Source organism: Diabrotica virgifera, chromosome 4 (assembly GCF_917563875.1).
Source record: "Diabrotica virgifera virgifera chromosome 4, PGI_DIABVI_V3a".
In the NCBI taxonomy this organism is placed as follows: Eukaryota; Metazoa; Arthropoda; class Insecta; order Coleoptera; family Chrysomelidae; genus Diabrotica; species Diabrotica virgifera.
The window spans coordinates 160656654-160672382 of NC_065446.1; the positions used below are offsets into that span (position 1 = coordinate 160656654).

General features: G+C 34.3%; 1 protein-coding gene across 2 annotated transcripts in view; it reads left to right on the forward strand.

The window, feature by feature from the left end:
* LOC114332943 (serine/threonine-protein kinase Tao) overlaps positions 1 to 15729 on the forward strand; it is a 166514-nt gene that overhangs the window by 48881 nt on the left and 101904 nt on the right. For both annotated transcript variants that reach the window (XM_028282746.2, XM_028282745.2), the window contains exon 5: positions 1587 to 1799. In XM_028282746.2, the coding sequence (XP_028138547.1) occupies positions 1587 to 1799 (213 nt within the window). The remainder of the gene's footprint in view (positions 1 to 1586; positions 1800 to 15729) is intronic.

Consider the following 15729-nt stretch of genomic DNA (forward strand, 5'->3'; position numbering starts at 1 on the left):
GTTTTGATGATTTTATTATAATAATATTCATGTGATAAGGTTACGATTAATTTAAACAGAAAAGAATACAAAATATTATGTGCTACGAGGTACATTTCTTACCTTTTGGCGGTAAAAATAAGCGCGGGATGGCCCCTCTGATAATTCCTCTCCTTCCAGATTTCACGTCTGGTACCCTATCTTCTTCTTTAAAATGCCTAGAACAAATACGAAAATTCTTGTAAACTCGAAGTGGTGTATACTTACTTAATCGATTCCTCTTGATAATTTTCAACCATTCCAAAAACATATCCTTATCATTATTGGGATTTGGAAAACGTAATCGATTGCTTGTGGCGTCATTACAACCAGGAACGCTACATTTTCTAAGTCTTTTTGTATGTTGTTCCATTTCAATATGTAATGGTAAAACTCTGTCTTAGCTCAATTTTTAAAAAAACAAAACAAAGAAAATCAAACAAAATTCAATTTGTAATGGCGTAGTACATGCGAACATGCGTACAATATTACAATAGAAAAGAAATTAAGAAATTGTGCCCGCGCCCGCCAACCCGACAGCAAATGTCGTGTCATGCGCAACGAAGTCATGTCTTATGTCATGCGTCATGTCATGACTACTAGCACCGCTAAGCGGACGTGGCCACAAGCTGAACAGTGTGACCGACATTCCTATGTCACTTACATTACTATTCTGTCATGTACTGTGACTTATACCTACTACAGTGTCGCGCCCGCTTGATTAGCAATTTAAAAAACAAAGGGGTTTTCGATATTTTATTGTAAAAAGCTCTTCGGGATTTCATCAATCAATGTTTAAAGAATATCTACGAACCTTGGCAACATTGAAATTTTTGGATAAATGTCCGATTTAGGGTTAAAAATGGCCGATTTCGCAATTTTCAAAATTTTCAATCGCTTATATAACAAAAACTATTAACTAAAGAGAAAAATCACTAAAGACCTTTTTTGTTTGGAATGATTCAAAAAACCTAAAAAAAATTTGTTCGATGCAAAAAGAATAATTTTAGGAAAAACCCCTAATCTTTCCCCTCGCCTGGCAAGGTCTTATGCTCTTCAGAATCGCCTGTCATTGTACATATTTCTTCTAAATGACTTACTCAAACACATACTTAAATTTAAACCTTACAGGAGAAAGTTTATTTTACCCCCTAAATTTGCACTTTTTGATTCACCTGGTAGATACACGTGCACCGCTGAGGCCTGCCAGGTCATGGTTTTTAGCCTTGGTGTGCTATGAATTTTTACTAGACCAATTTCTAGCCTTACAGTACGACCGTTAGTCGGAGGGTTCACTGGCTCTTAGACTATAAGGCTATATCATGGTAAAAAAATCACTAAATCGGACAACGGGTTTAGGCAATTCATGACATCAAATTGACCAAATTTTTAAGTGGATCGATTTTTTTGAACGTGAGTTTAGATGGTATACAGCCAACTTTCGGGAACTATCCCGTTTTATTTAACTATTTTTAAGTTGTTGATACAGTTGTTAAATACTCGCTGCGTATTGTATTTTTTGAATTTTTTTCAAGCATAGCAATTTCAGATCACTTTTTTATTTTCAGGTAATATTAGCGATGGACGAGGGCCAATATGATGGCAAAGTGGATGTTTGGTCTTTAGGTATAACTTGTATAGAATTAGCTGAGAGAAAACCACCGTATTTTAATATGAATGCCATGTCAGCACTCTACCATATTGCTCAAAATGAGTCACCTACATTGACCTCTCCAGAATGGTCAGATGTTTTTAAACATTTTGTTGAAGCGTGTCTACAAGTAAGTAGAAAAAAATAGTACATTTGAATATATTATTTTGAAAAGAAAATTCACTCCTTCCAATTTAGAGAGAGTCACTGCCGACACGTGGTGTAAGATTATAGTGTGAAGTGTGTACTATATTATTATTTGAATATATAAAATTGTGACAGGTAGCTTTATTAGACACCAGACTCATTAAAACGCAAGTTTAATTTAAATAAAAATATATTCAAATAATTTTTTTTACTATTTCCCTTTATTGACAATCAGATATAAACAAGCATCTATAAGTCAATTTGTTGGTCTTACATTAAATTAATTATTCTAAATGTGGTGACGTGGAAAGGTAAACATCCAGCGATGTTTCCTCAGTTACCTCTTAGGGCGGATGGCCAGCTTCTTCTGAGTCTTCTATTGTGGACAGGTTGCAGTAGTGGATGAAGTAATGGATTAGGATGGTCTTCTAGTTTGTTTAGGTGTTTTCTGTTGTTTTCTCGGATGACTTCTTTGGTCCTTTGGAAAGTTCTTTGGTTTTTAGGTCAAGTTGCATTCTTTTCTTTGTTATATGGTGTTTCCAGTTGAATTTACTGTCAAAGTGTAGCCCTAGAAATTTGACTTGATTACTTTGTGGTATTTTTATTTGATTGATGGTTACCGGTGGGCAGGTTCCAGTCCGGAGAGTGAATGTTATATGGGATGATTTTGTTTCGTTTACCTTAAACTTACACATCTTCAGCCATATTTCAAGTGAGTTTAGATGCTCTTAGAGATTTCGTGTTGCTGCAATAGGATCGTCATGCTCGGCAAAAATAGCAGTGTCATCTGCAAATGTCCCGATGGTTGTTTTAACATTTGTAGGCAAGTCATATGTATATAGTAAGTACAATAATGGCCCTAGTATGCTCCCTTGTGGTACGCCAGAGTGAATAGGCTTGTATTCCGAAACTTCTTCATTAACTTTTACTTTAAACTGCCGTTCGTGTAGGTAGGCTTTCAGTAGGTTGTAGTAACTTGCTGGAAGAATTCTTTTTATTTTGCATAACAGGCCTGGATGCCAGACTTTGTCAAAAGCCTGACTGATGTCTATAAAGGCTGCTGTGCAGTACTGCTGGTTTTCAAGTGACTGGTTGATGGAGGTGACTATGCGATGGCATTGTTGTATTGTTGAATGGCTTTGTCGAAATCCGAACTGATGATCTGGGATTCAATTTTGTGGATTTATTTCTGCATTTATTCTGTTTAGGATAAGTCTTTCAAGCAACTTGGAGATTGTTGGTAATAAGCTGATAGGCCTATATGATGAGACATCTAGAGGGTTTTTGCCAGGCTTTGGTATCATAATTATTTGTCCAATTTTGAGTGCTTTGGGCCAGTTAGTCACATCTGAGTATTGCATTGAATATGTGCAGTAGTAGTAGTTTAACTATGCCCTTTTTGGGTATTTCTTTTAACATTTTTGCGGTTATCAGATCTTCACCTGGTGCCTTCTTTGAGTTTAGGGTGGCAATGACGTCTCTAATTTCTTTTGGAGTAAATGGTTTTATTCGGTCCTGTATCTGTAGTGGTTCTTCTAATATTTGGTTCGCTTCGGGTACTTGGTCGTCATTTAGTGGTGTAAAAACTTATGCTAAATACTCGGCAAAGAGGTCAGCCTTTTCTTTATCACTTTTTGCCCATGGTCCTGGTGGTGTTGAATTTTTACGTATTAGAGGTAATGCTGTTATTGGCTTTCTCTTACTTTTTATGGGCTTCCATATAGAGTTGCCTTGTCTTGAGAGATTGGTGATGTAATTCGTGAATGACTCATTTTTGACTTCTTGCAGCTTATTCGAATAAATAACAATATAAAATTCACTTTTATAATATAATATCTAAAATAAAAATAAAAAGAAGTAAAAGAAGTCGCCATGAATCGAAATCAAGAGACGTATTATATTTCAATTTGTTCAGAGAGCGCCATAAACACCCTTACTAGTCTCATCCTCATTAGAAATCATCAGAGAGTATATATATAGTTATCTCTGAACAAACTGAAACAAACCGAGTCTCCTAGTATCGAATCACGACAAAATAACTCTATATAGATATAGTAGCGACATCTACCTTACACAATTCAAAGTTTTATTTCCGGAGAAATAAAACTTTAAATGAGACCAAGTTTCTGGTTGTGCCTTCTTTGTCTCTATTACTTGCAAACCAAGCGAATGTTGAATTAAAAAAGACGCGGGGAGGTCTATAATTTGTAACTCACTGACCCTTAACTGGCGCATGCCCAGTGAGGAAACCTGTTATGACTCTGAGCTGATCCCTGCTTGTTTTCAGCAGTAATTCAGCTCTACTAGCACATGTCCGTCCGATATACATCTTGCCATGTGTTTGACCGGGTATACTCTCCCAGTGTCAGTTGTGTTGGCTTCGGATCCCGGCTTTTTTACGTTCGCGGACGGTGCTTTTTGGCACTCCCACGGCCGGCTCTGGACCCAAGTATTTTGTAGCTGATGCTCTCCTGGCAAGTGCATCAGCTCTTCCATTGCTGTGTATGTCCCGATGACCTGGAACCCATACCAGTATAACACTGTTATGTTGCGCCAGTCTGTCAAGTTCTTGTCGACATTCCCACACCAGCCTAGAGTTCACCTTAAAGCTTAAAAGAGCCCTACTGGCTGCTTGGCTATCTATGCATATGTTAACCCGCTGCAGCTCGAAGGCCCCTTAAGTTGTTTTCTCTTACACACTGCAAGATTGTAAAAGTCTCTGCCTGAAATACGGAGGCATACTCTCCCAGTGGAATAGAAATGTTGAAATTTTCACCACTACAGAATATTCCTGCGCCCGAACTTTCTGCAGTTGTAGACCCATCCATATACCAGGTGTAACGCTGCAGTCTGGTTCGAACAGTTTCCTCTGCCCCATTCGTCTCGTGGGCAAATGTCCACTTGAAAAGGTACTTCAGGCTTATATCTGGATGTCATATAGTCAGAAATCATCGAACATTCTGCATCATTCTTCTTCTTCACGTGCCATCTCCGCGACGGAGGTTGGCAATCATCATGGCTATTCTGATCTTAGATGCTGCTGCTCTAAACAGTTCGGTTGATGTGCATCCGTACCATTCCCTCAAGTTACGCAACCACGAAATTCGTCTCCTTCCTACACTTCTCTTACCCTGGATTTTCCCCTGTATAATCAACTGAAGTATGTTGTATCTCTCATTACGCATAACATGCCCCAGGTACTGCAGCTTTCGTGTCTTGATGGTTTCCAATATTTCCAGTCTTTTGTTGACTCTTCTCATGACATCGTTGTTTGTTGTATGCTCGGTCCATGATATCTTCAGGATTCTTCTATACACCCACAGTTCAAATGCTTCCAACTTTTTAGTAGTCGATGCGTTAAGAGTCCATGCTTCTATCCCGTAAAGCAGAGTCGAGAAAATGTAACACCTTGCCAGCCTAACTCTCAAGTCTAATTTCAGTTCTCTTGCACAAAGTACCTTTCTCATTTTATTGAAGTTTGTTCTTGCTTTCTCTATTCGAACTTTGATTTCTTTGGAGTAATCGTTTGTATGATTAATTATTGTGCCAAGATAGTTATAGTTTTCTACTTGTTCTAAAGTTTTACCTTTAATTGTCAGGCTTTCGGTTCTGCATCATTAGTTTCATTTATTATTCTACTATGTCCTGATTTAACTGGTACGTTGCTCAGGTTTTCTCGCAGTCTATAATATCCCATTCTCGCCTCACCTCATATTATTATATGTAAAGGAGGGAGATCCAGTTCTGGAGTGCCTCCATAGCTGCCGTAGGTGTGCCCCCGTGATCCCGAGACAAGCAAGTCTTTGTACCTTGCTTAATTTGATGATGGCACTTTTTTGCTGCACTTTTGGCCACCATACAACTGATGCATGTGTAATTGTGGGTTTTACCATCATTTTATAAATCCAATGTACCATGTCTGGTCTCAAACCCCACCCATTTAAGAATTGCTTAAATCATTTGCTGAATAGCGCAAATATACTAGTGCTATAATATGTTCAAACAAAAAGCAGAATATGTTAGAAACTGTAGGAAATGCCTTCGTTATAAAACGTCGCAAATGCAATCAACAAAAAAATATATCCATCCAGTGAAGAAAAGCCTTTGCATACTGCATCAATTTATTTAATGGGACCATTCCAAAGATCTACAAAATGGAACATTTTCTTGATAGTATTCTTCTAGTTTTCTTGAAAAATCATCCAAGATCGGTTTACATAATGGGTTATTGTCCAGCCGATAAAAAATTCTTCTAAAGAAAACCTTTCAAATCTTCACGCCATAAAAAATGTATGCTACATTTTTCCCGAAGAGAAAGGGGTGTAACGATAACGCCGCCGAACGCGCCATCGATTGCCAACAGCCAAACCTCTGTCTGTGTGTCCGCACTAGAGATTTAAAATTTCCGGAAAAATTTTGTGCAGGAAAAAAACCTGTTTTTTGGAAACAGGAAAAAATGGAAAAATACGGAAAAATTGACATTTGTTACAATATACTAAACAAATTCTGCATCGCGTATCAAAATCGATAAATTTAGTAGAATTCGATAGATCTATATTATCAGAAGTGCCTTTTGTCTTTAAGTAGGTATATAAAAGACACAATATTAAAAAATATTCCCCAACAAGTTAACCAGACTAGTTCTCTTATCGAAAGCTTGCTAAAATATGTATGTTGAAAAACGCTACGAATTTTGTTCCAAGCTGATTCACTTTGTAGCCTCTTGATGCTCGCTTTAAAGAAGAATAATTGAACGAAGACCAACTAATGGAAGCCATATACTTCATTTCTGAAATGGCTTGCTTGTTCACTAGATGTAGGGAAGGTGGTGGCAAATCTACCCCAATTTAGAACAAAAACTGGATTTTTTAGTCTAAATTCTTTATGGGATAGTGCAAATATTTAGTACTAATCCCGTTATATGGTAGCAAGGTTTATGTACATCGTAGCCACTTATGCCAATTGTCTCCCGAATTTTAAATGGACCTTCATCTTCCGCCTCTTCAGAAAGAAACTGGTTTTTACACGGCCTCGTATATACAAGCAAAAAAAAATATGTTATCACAGGATAAAATTTATAAGTTGTTCTATTGATTTAAATTTGGTTATAAACGAAAAACAGATATTTATTTACGATACTAGACCAGATCCACTTTTAAAAGAGACTGACAAAAATCATGTTGTGTTATCTGTTCAGGATGGTGAAGCGGATATCGAGTCTGAATCAGATGCTTGGTCTGAAGATTCAGACTCAGATAAAAATATAGCACTGAGCAATTTGGTTAAATAATGTGCTTTTTACCTTTGAAATTTCGGTTTTGACACTTAAAATTCTGCCGTGCTTAGCGAAAACGCCGTATCTGCAAAAATCTGAAAAAATTAGATTTATACATTTTTCTAACCCAAATGTGCATATCTACCTTATTTGCTTACTAAAAATGACGTAAGTTAAGCCAAAATACATTAAACACAACGCAATTTATGCCGTATCTGCAAAAATGTTCATGGATACTTAGAATAAATGCGTCATCTGAAAAATACTTAGAAAAAACGCCGTATTTAAAGGTCACTTGCCGCGTTTATCCTAAGCAGGCACTAGATGCGGCGTTCTGCCTAAGCATTTGACAGATTTTTACAGCATGTGTAAAATTTTTAATAAGGTTAGTTTGTTGCCATTTTTTAACGAGAACGGTTATTTGATATATTTTTTTAAATATTTCAAATAGAACAAAGTTAATACTGCAGAAGGCTATTTTTTCTTTATCAACGGAAAATCTAAGCACATATGTTTGAGTTGTTGGTGATCAAGAAATAATGTGTGGTTCTAAAAACAATGCGGTACTACTAAGTGAGACAAATACTTCCACTAAATGTGGAGTTTCCTGAGGTATAGCGGAGTTTCCTACGTGTATGTATATTGTTGTTGATGCGACATTGTATTATTACGTTACATCAGGCATTTTAAACAGTGCAAATTTTATAAAGTTTGTTCAAAATACGAATTTTGGTACGAAGTATTTTGGTCGCCGTAGGTGAGGAATTTCCAAATAAAAAATGTGTTATAAAAGTACACAGTTAAATCAACGTCTAATAATTAATAATTAAAAATAAACTTGATCGTAAATGTTAATCGTTTCTGGAATGTTTTTAATTTTAAAATGTAAGAAACGCCCCTTAGCGGAAAACTTATTAATTCCAAAATTATTTCCAGCACTTTTTTTGTCCATTTTCATGACACACTTTTATAAAAAATGTTTTTTATTCTCCTTTTTCATCGTTATATTGTATTTATTATACAGTAGACTCCCTCTATAACGAGAACTGAAATGGCAGACTAATTACCTCGTTATACGCGGATCTCGTTATATCAGACAACAATAATATTGTGCATACATATATCTCTCTCTCGTTCCATCCCTCCTTGTGGAGTATTGGGCGCTTATGCGTTTCTTGGCCAAAAGTGTAAGATTGCTGTCTGGCCGGGACAGCGCATCTTTTGTTTTTATTCTCTGGATAAATTGTGAACTAATTCCCTCCACTCTCTTCTATCTTTTGCTCTCTTTTTGACTTCGCCCCATCTTAGTCCAATTTTTTCGTGTTCTCTCGTTGTTGTTCTTTTCCAGCTGTTGTCTGGTCTGCCCCTCTTTCTTTTTCCCTCTGGTTGGTATTCAAGTGCTTGTCTTGCTATGCTGCTTTGGTCTTTCCTTAAAGTGTGGCCGATCCATTTCCATTTTTTTTCCTTGACTGTAGTAGATACGTTAGTTTGCTTTGTCCTTTCCCATAGTTCTGTATTAGTTATTTTATTTGGCCAGTATATTTTTAGGATTTTTCTTAGAGATTTGTTTACAAATGTTTGTAGTTTTTTAGTTGTATTTTCGTCCTGTTTCCATGTTTCTGCTCCATAGAGCAGTATACTTTTAATGCAACTGTTAAAGATTTTAATTTTTGTTGTTTCCGATATTTCGTTTGTTTGCCAAATTTTATTTAAAGCGTTGAATGCGTGTTGCGCCTTTGTTATTCTCGTCTGTATATCCTTTTTACACCCCCCGCTCCTTTCCATGACAGATCCCAGATATGTGAACTTGTCTACCTCTTCTACTTCTTTACCGTTTATCATTATTTTATTATTTGGATGGTTATTATTTTTTAGAAGTTTAGTTTTTTCTGTGTTTATTCGAAGTCCGATCGTGTCGGAGTACTGTGCCAATTTGTCAATTTTTGCTTGCATATGATTTCGGTGTTCAGTTATAAGGCAGATGTCATCTGCAAATTCGAGATCTTCTAGCTGTTTGAAAAGGTTCCACCTGATGCCTGTTCGATCGTCGATTACTTTCCTCATTACCCAATCTATCATAATAAGAAATAGGGTAGGGGATAGTACACAACCCTGTTTGACTCCACTTTCTATGGATATCTCTTCTGTTACTTCACCTGAATGTTCTAGTTTGGCTTTGTATCCTTCGTAGAAGAGTTTAATAAAGTTTATGATTTTTTGTGGTATCCCATATAATCTAAGGATTTTCCACATCTGTGCCCTATTTACACGGTCAAAGGCCTTCTCGAAGTCGATAAAACTCACATCTATATCTTTATTCCATTCATTTGTTTGTTCCAAGATAATTCTAAGGGTGCAAATGTGATCAATAGTGGAATGGTTGGAACGGAAGCCTGCTTGGTTGTTTCTCAGTTTTTTATCTAGTTCCGGCTTCAATCTTTCCAAAATGATTTTGGTCAGCACTTTGGATGTGGCACTTAGTAGTGTTATTGCACGCCAATTGTTGCATTTGCTCAGGTCTCCTTTTTTGGGTATTTTTATAATCAATCCCTCTTTCCACTCCTTTGGCAATTCTTCGTCCGTCCATATTTTATTCAAAAGTGTATGTAGCATCTCTACTGACTGCTCGGTGTCTGCTTTTATTATGTCAATGGGTATATTGTCGATTCCTGCGGCTTTGCCATTTTTTAGTAGTTTTAGAGTGTTTCCAATTTCTTCCATTGTAATTTCTCCAATATTCACTTCTAGCTCTGGTGATTCTACTTCATCTTCTATGATTTGAGTTATTTCATGCTTAGCATATATCTCTTCGAAGTATTCCTTCCATCTTTGTATTATTTCTTTCTCATTTTTTATTCTATTTCCTTGTTTATCCTTTACTTCTCGTATATTTCGTTGTGCTTTTCCTGTTAAGTTTCGTATGATTGTATATTGTGTTCGTAAGTCGTTTTCTTTCGCTGCTTCTTCTGATATATTTAGCATCTCATTTATATAGTTTCTTTTATCTTTTCTGGCTTGTTTTTTTACTTCTGCGTTTTTTGCCTTGTATTTCCTTTCAAGTGCCCTCTCTTCTTCCGATCCTTCCTTTTGTAGAATTTCTTCTTTGATCTTTTTTCTTTCTTCTATCAGTAGTAGAGTGTCTTTGGTAATCCATTTTTTATTTTGTCTTCTTTTTAATCCGATTGTTTCTTTTGCTGTATTCATCATCACTTCTTTAAAATATTTCCATGTTTCTTCGACTGACTCTCCAGTTTGTTGTGATACTGTTCGGTTAATTGCCAGTTTCTCACTAAATTTATTTCTTATACATTCTTGTTTTAGGGCATCAACGTTGTACTTGTTCCTTCTGCTGATTTTTTGGTTTTTATCTCTGGCTAATTTCATTTTTAGTCTCGCTTTGATTAGCATGTGGTCTGATCCCACATCAGCACCTCTTAAGCTCCTGACATCTTGCAGCCAGCTTCTCCATTTATATTCAATTATTATGTGGTCTATTTGATTCTTGTATCTCCCTCCCGGTGATTTCCATGTTTCCTTATGTATCCGCTTATGTTTAAAGATGCTTCCGCCTATTAAAAGTTCATTTTGCTCACAAAATTCGATTAATCGATTTCCATTGTCGTTTCTCTCTCCGATTCCCTCCTTTCCCATCACATGTTCATGTCCTTTATTATCATTTCCTATTTTTGCATTAAAGTCTCCGATTACTATTTTTATATCTCTTCTATATTTATTATTAATCTTATTAAACGTTGTTTGTAGTTGCTCGTAAAATTCTTCCTTCTCATTTTCGTCGTTTTTATTTGTGGGAGCATATACATTTATTACTATTATGTTATAATATCTTGCCTTCAGTCTCGCCCAAATAATCCTTTCTGACACTGGTTCCCACTCTACTAGAGCCTTTCTCCCCTTTTGGGCTAGCAGTATTGCCACTCCCTTTTCGTGTTTGTCATTTACATCCGTATTCCCAGAATATATCATTAGCTGTTGGTCACCTACTCGGGTTGATCCACTACCATTCCATCTTGTTTCGCTTAGTCCGACAATGTCTAATTTGTACTTATCAATCTCTTGGCTTACCTGCTCCAATTTGCCGGTTTCGTGTAGGGTTCTTACATTCCATGCACCTATAAATATGTTCTCTCTTATGTCTATTTCATGTTTATCTTTCGTTTTTGCTCTATTTCTATTTTCGTCCTTGCTCAATTCCTTTTTCTGTGCCTTGTCTGTCGTGATTTGTGCTTTTGTTTGTGTATTTTCATCTTCTGTTAGTTTTTTGGATTTCCCTGGTCTTCTTCTAGCTGGTTGCTGTATTGATTCCATTTGTGTGTTTTTCCATCTATTATTAATTTATTATATTTTATTGTAACACTTTTACCCTTATTAATTTCTTCATTTGCGACTTGTCTTATTTTTTTCTGTGTTTGTAGTTCTTCTTTTGTTATGTCATTATTTATATATACTTTATTGCCTTTTATGTGTTTTAGTTTAGCTTTATTTTGCATGATCTTTTCTTTTTCAAACTTGTTCTGTAGTTTGACCAAACATGTTTTTTCTCCCAGTTTGATAACTTCTTCGATTTGAACATTGATATTCATTTCTTTTTCCATGAAGTTTCCTACAGTTTGTTTCAGTGCATTTCTATCGATTGTATCTATTGGCAAGCCTTGTATTACAACATTATTTACTTTCCTTTCCTTTTCTAGTCTTTGTACACGTATTTTCATATAGTTTAGTTCTTTTTTCATTTCTTCCTTCTCCTTGTGTTTAGTTTGGTTTTCTTGTTTAACTTTCTCCAATTCTGTTTTCAGGTCGTTTAATTCCTCCCAGTACTTTCTCTGTTCATTCTTTATCTCTTTTACTTCCGTTGTTAAATTTTTTGTTTCTGTGGTTAAGTCATGCATCATTTTAATAATTTGATCGAGCTTATTATCTTCGTTACGGGTTTTGTTAGGCGATCTAGACACTTTTTTACTTTTTTGGAACAATTCTTCCTCTTCTTCTCTGTTCCTCTTTCTATGGTCTTCTGATGTGTCGTCGTCCGAATCCACTTTGTATCTATCCATTATTTTTACCGGTGTTAACAAATTCGAAGCCATTTTTTGTGGCGCAGCGTGCATGTATTACTCACTCCCGTTACTTAATAGTCCAATCGGTGTTTTGTCACTGTTCGGTTTGCGAAAAAGTGCCGAGCCCGCCTCAAAAGCGCGGAGGCTCTTCACCTTATCAAACCTAAATAGTTACTGTTATTTATAGTTCGTTAATTTGCATACGATATTTTTGTTCTTTCCCAATAAATATAAGAAATTGTACACATACAGATTTTTTTCACTTACTTATATTCACTCCCGTTACTTAATAGTCCAATCGTTATTTTGTAACAGTTTGGTTTGCGAAAAAGTGACGAGCCCGCCTCGATGGCTCAAAATCAAGTCACCTTATCAGAACTAATTAGTTTCTGGTTTTTATAGTTCTTTAATTTGCAAGCGATATTTTTGTTCTATTCAATAAATGTAAATATAAGAAATTGTACTTACAAATTATTCTGCTTGTTTTCTTGACTCACTTTCTGCACAATTTCACTTTGTCAGTTTATGGTTTCTTTGGCGCTTTAAAAGCTTTTTAATTATAGCCGTAATAATCACAAAACTTGATAAAAGTTACGAGCACTCATAAACACGTCTTACCAATCGCATACATATATAGTTGTCTAAAATATTAACTTTCTATAGTGATGCCATTCGGAGCAATATAAGATGCTAAATATTGTTTCCTCGACAATAAGGCTTCGCCATCATAAATTATAATTTTTTTTACAATATTCAGTATCGGCCAATAGATAAACAGAACAGGAAGAATTTTATTGTAGGTAGGCGGTAGATTTTTATTAAAGCACTAACCTCGATAACCGCACATATGTTGGGAATTTATGCATACCTACAGGTAGTTGGGGTATTTACTTAGAGCCATTACAGCGCTAAAAATAGATAAAGAATAATAAAGATACATATTTTACGATTTCATTTTTCCTCGTTATATCCAAATATGCCTCGTTATTAGGACTTACAATACCGAGCCAAAATCTCAATACCGGTATTTGGTATTTAAAATTTCAAATACCGGGATCCCGGTATTAAAACCGGTATTATGAATAAAAAATATACACGTTATATTTATACTATCCTCAGTTGTTATATCGACTTGTTATTACATAATATATGAAACCTATTAAATTTTGTTTTGAAATGAGTAGATGTTGTTTATAACATTACATAGAGAGTAGGAATAGATAGATACAAAAAATGTGCAAATAGATAAACTATATATTTGATTCTAGGATAAATTTTGCATATAATAGGATAGTACTTTTACTTATGATTTGCTATTTGTAAATTAATTTAACTTTAAAATATATTAATACAAAAATTAACTTAGTGTGACAAATATTTTATATGGATTACTCTGTATTTAGACCGCTATATATTTTCAATTATTATTAATAATTAGTGCAGTCACTGGAGGTGGATATGAGCTATTACCTCCGATTTCGTTGAACCTTAATAGATTTGCATGAAAATTGGTGAGTGGTTAGAGGATATCTCAAGGAACAAAGGTGACATGGTGCCAACTTGCGCTTTTACCCTGGGGGGTTGATGCCACCCCTTCTCGGTAGTGAAAATTATTTTATTGAAAATAACCCCATAATTCGATAGAGAAACAAATTCTAAGCAAAATTTGTTATATAAAGTTACTAAAATAAATCAAAACTTTTTGAGTTATTGAAGATCAAATATTTTAATTTTTCTTTAGAAAAATGCATGTTTTTAACCGATTTTTCATCAATAACTCAAAAACTATAAGTTTTTGGAAAAAATTTAATATTACCAAAATTGAAGCTCATAAAAAATGAAATAAATCCTTTACTAGAAAAACCTTTTAGTGTTAACTGAAAGTGAGTTATAGGTAATTGAATATATATTTTTTTCGGCGAGTAAAAAAATCTAAGTATTAAAACTGAAATAACGGAAAATGATACATTTTATAACATAAGCTTATTTAACATTTGTCAGAGTACTTAAAAATATCTATTAAATGAGCATCCGAACATGTTGATAGCATTAAAATTTATGCACCAAAACTTTTTCAAAATTTATTTTTTTTTATTTTTCCAAAAAATGTTATTGTTTTTTTTTAATAACTCCGTTTATTTTTAAGATTTCAGGTTTATTTAAAAACCGTTTGGAAGTTAATTCCAAGGGCTATTTAACCACGTTGAATTAAATCTTTTACACCCCTCACTTTTTTAAAAATAAAAGGTTAAATGGCCCCGGTTGCATGGTTTTCACAGCAAAATTTAAGATTTAAACGTTTCTATCTCGGTTATTTATTACCATATGGAGATAGTAAAACAGGTAAAATATTTGACACCGAATAAAGTAAAATTTGGGTATTTATCATTTTTACATATATTGAGTATTTTTGGAGTTGTTATCAAAAGAATACGAAAATTTCAATCATTTTAAAAATTATGATTTTTTTAAATTATATATTTTTTTTTAAATATGCATTCTAAACCGGTCAAAATTATTGAAATCATTACTTATGCTAATATAAAGTAGTTGTTGTAAGGATTATTATAAATTTTAATTTTTGTGGAAATGGCGTATGCTTTATTTTTCACTTTTTCCTAAAAAATTCGAAAGGGTTCTTTTCGCTATTAACTTCTTCTGAAGCTCATTTAATAGGTATTTCAAAGTACGTTGACAAATGATAAGCAGGTATATTTTATACATTGCATGGTTTTCCCGGTATTTAAGCTTGAATACTTAGATATGAGTACTCGTCGAAAAAATACACATTCAATTGCCAATAACTCCCTTTGAACTAAGATTAGCTTAGTTCTTTAAGTGAGGAATGTATTCAGTTTTTTATTGTCATCAATTTCAGTTAGAATATCTATTTTGTAAAAGCTTATAGTTTTTTAGTTATACGTGAAAAACCGATTTAAAACATGCATTTTTTTACGAAAAAATAAAATTTTTGGTCTTTAATAACTCAAAAAGTGTTAATTTATATTAATAACTTGATATAACAATTTTTGCTTATAATTTGTCCCTCTATCGATTTATGGCATTATTTTTAATAAAATGGTTTTCACCCCCGAGAAGGGGTGGCATCCATCCCCAGGGTAAAAGCGCAAGTTTTCATTATGTCACCTTTGTTCCTTGAGGTATCCTCTAATTACTTACCAGTTTTCATGAAAATCGATGTAGGTTCAACGAAATCGGAGGTGAAAACCTTCAGTGACTCCACTAAATTTAGAAAATTAGTGAGCCTAATTTATACACCACAATACACAAAAAAATGAAAAATATATCTGAAAATGTAAAAAGAATTCCGATTAATAAATCTTACGGCTTATTTATGAAATAAGGTAGTCATAATTTTAAATATTTAAGAATTTTTATATAACTCATTTTATGTATTTGTATAGACAAAATTTAATAATTTGGTTGTAGAAGCTGATATAACCCTTCGCTTTAAATTAACGACATGCACGCTTTTAGAAAGCGCTATACTTGACTTGTATGTGTAATAAAAGTGTTTAATAAATATTTTTTACAATGTAACTGGT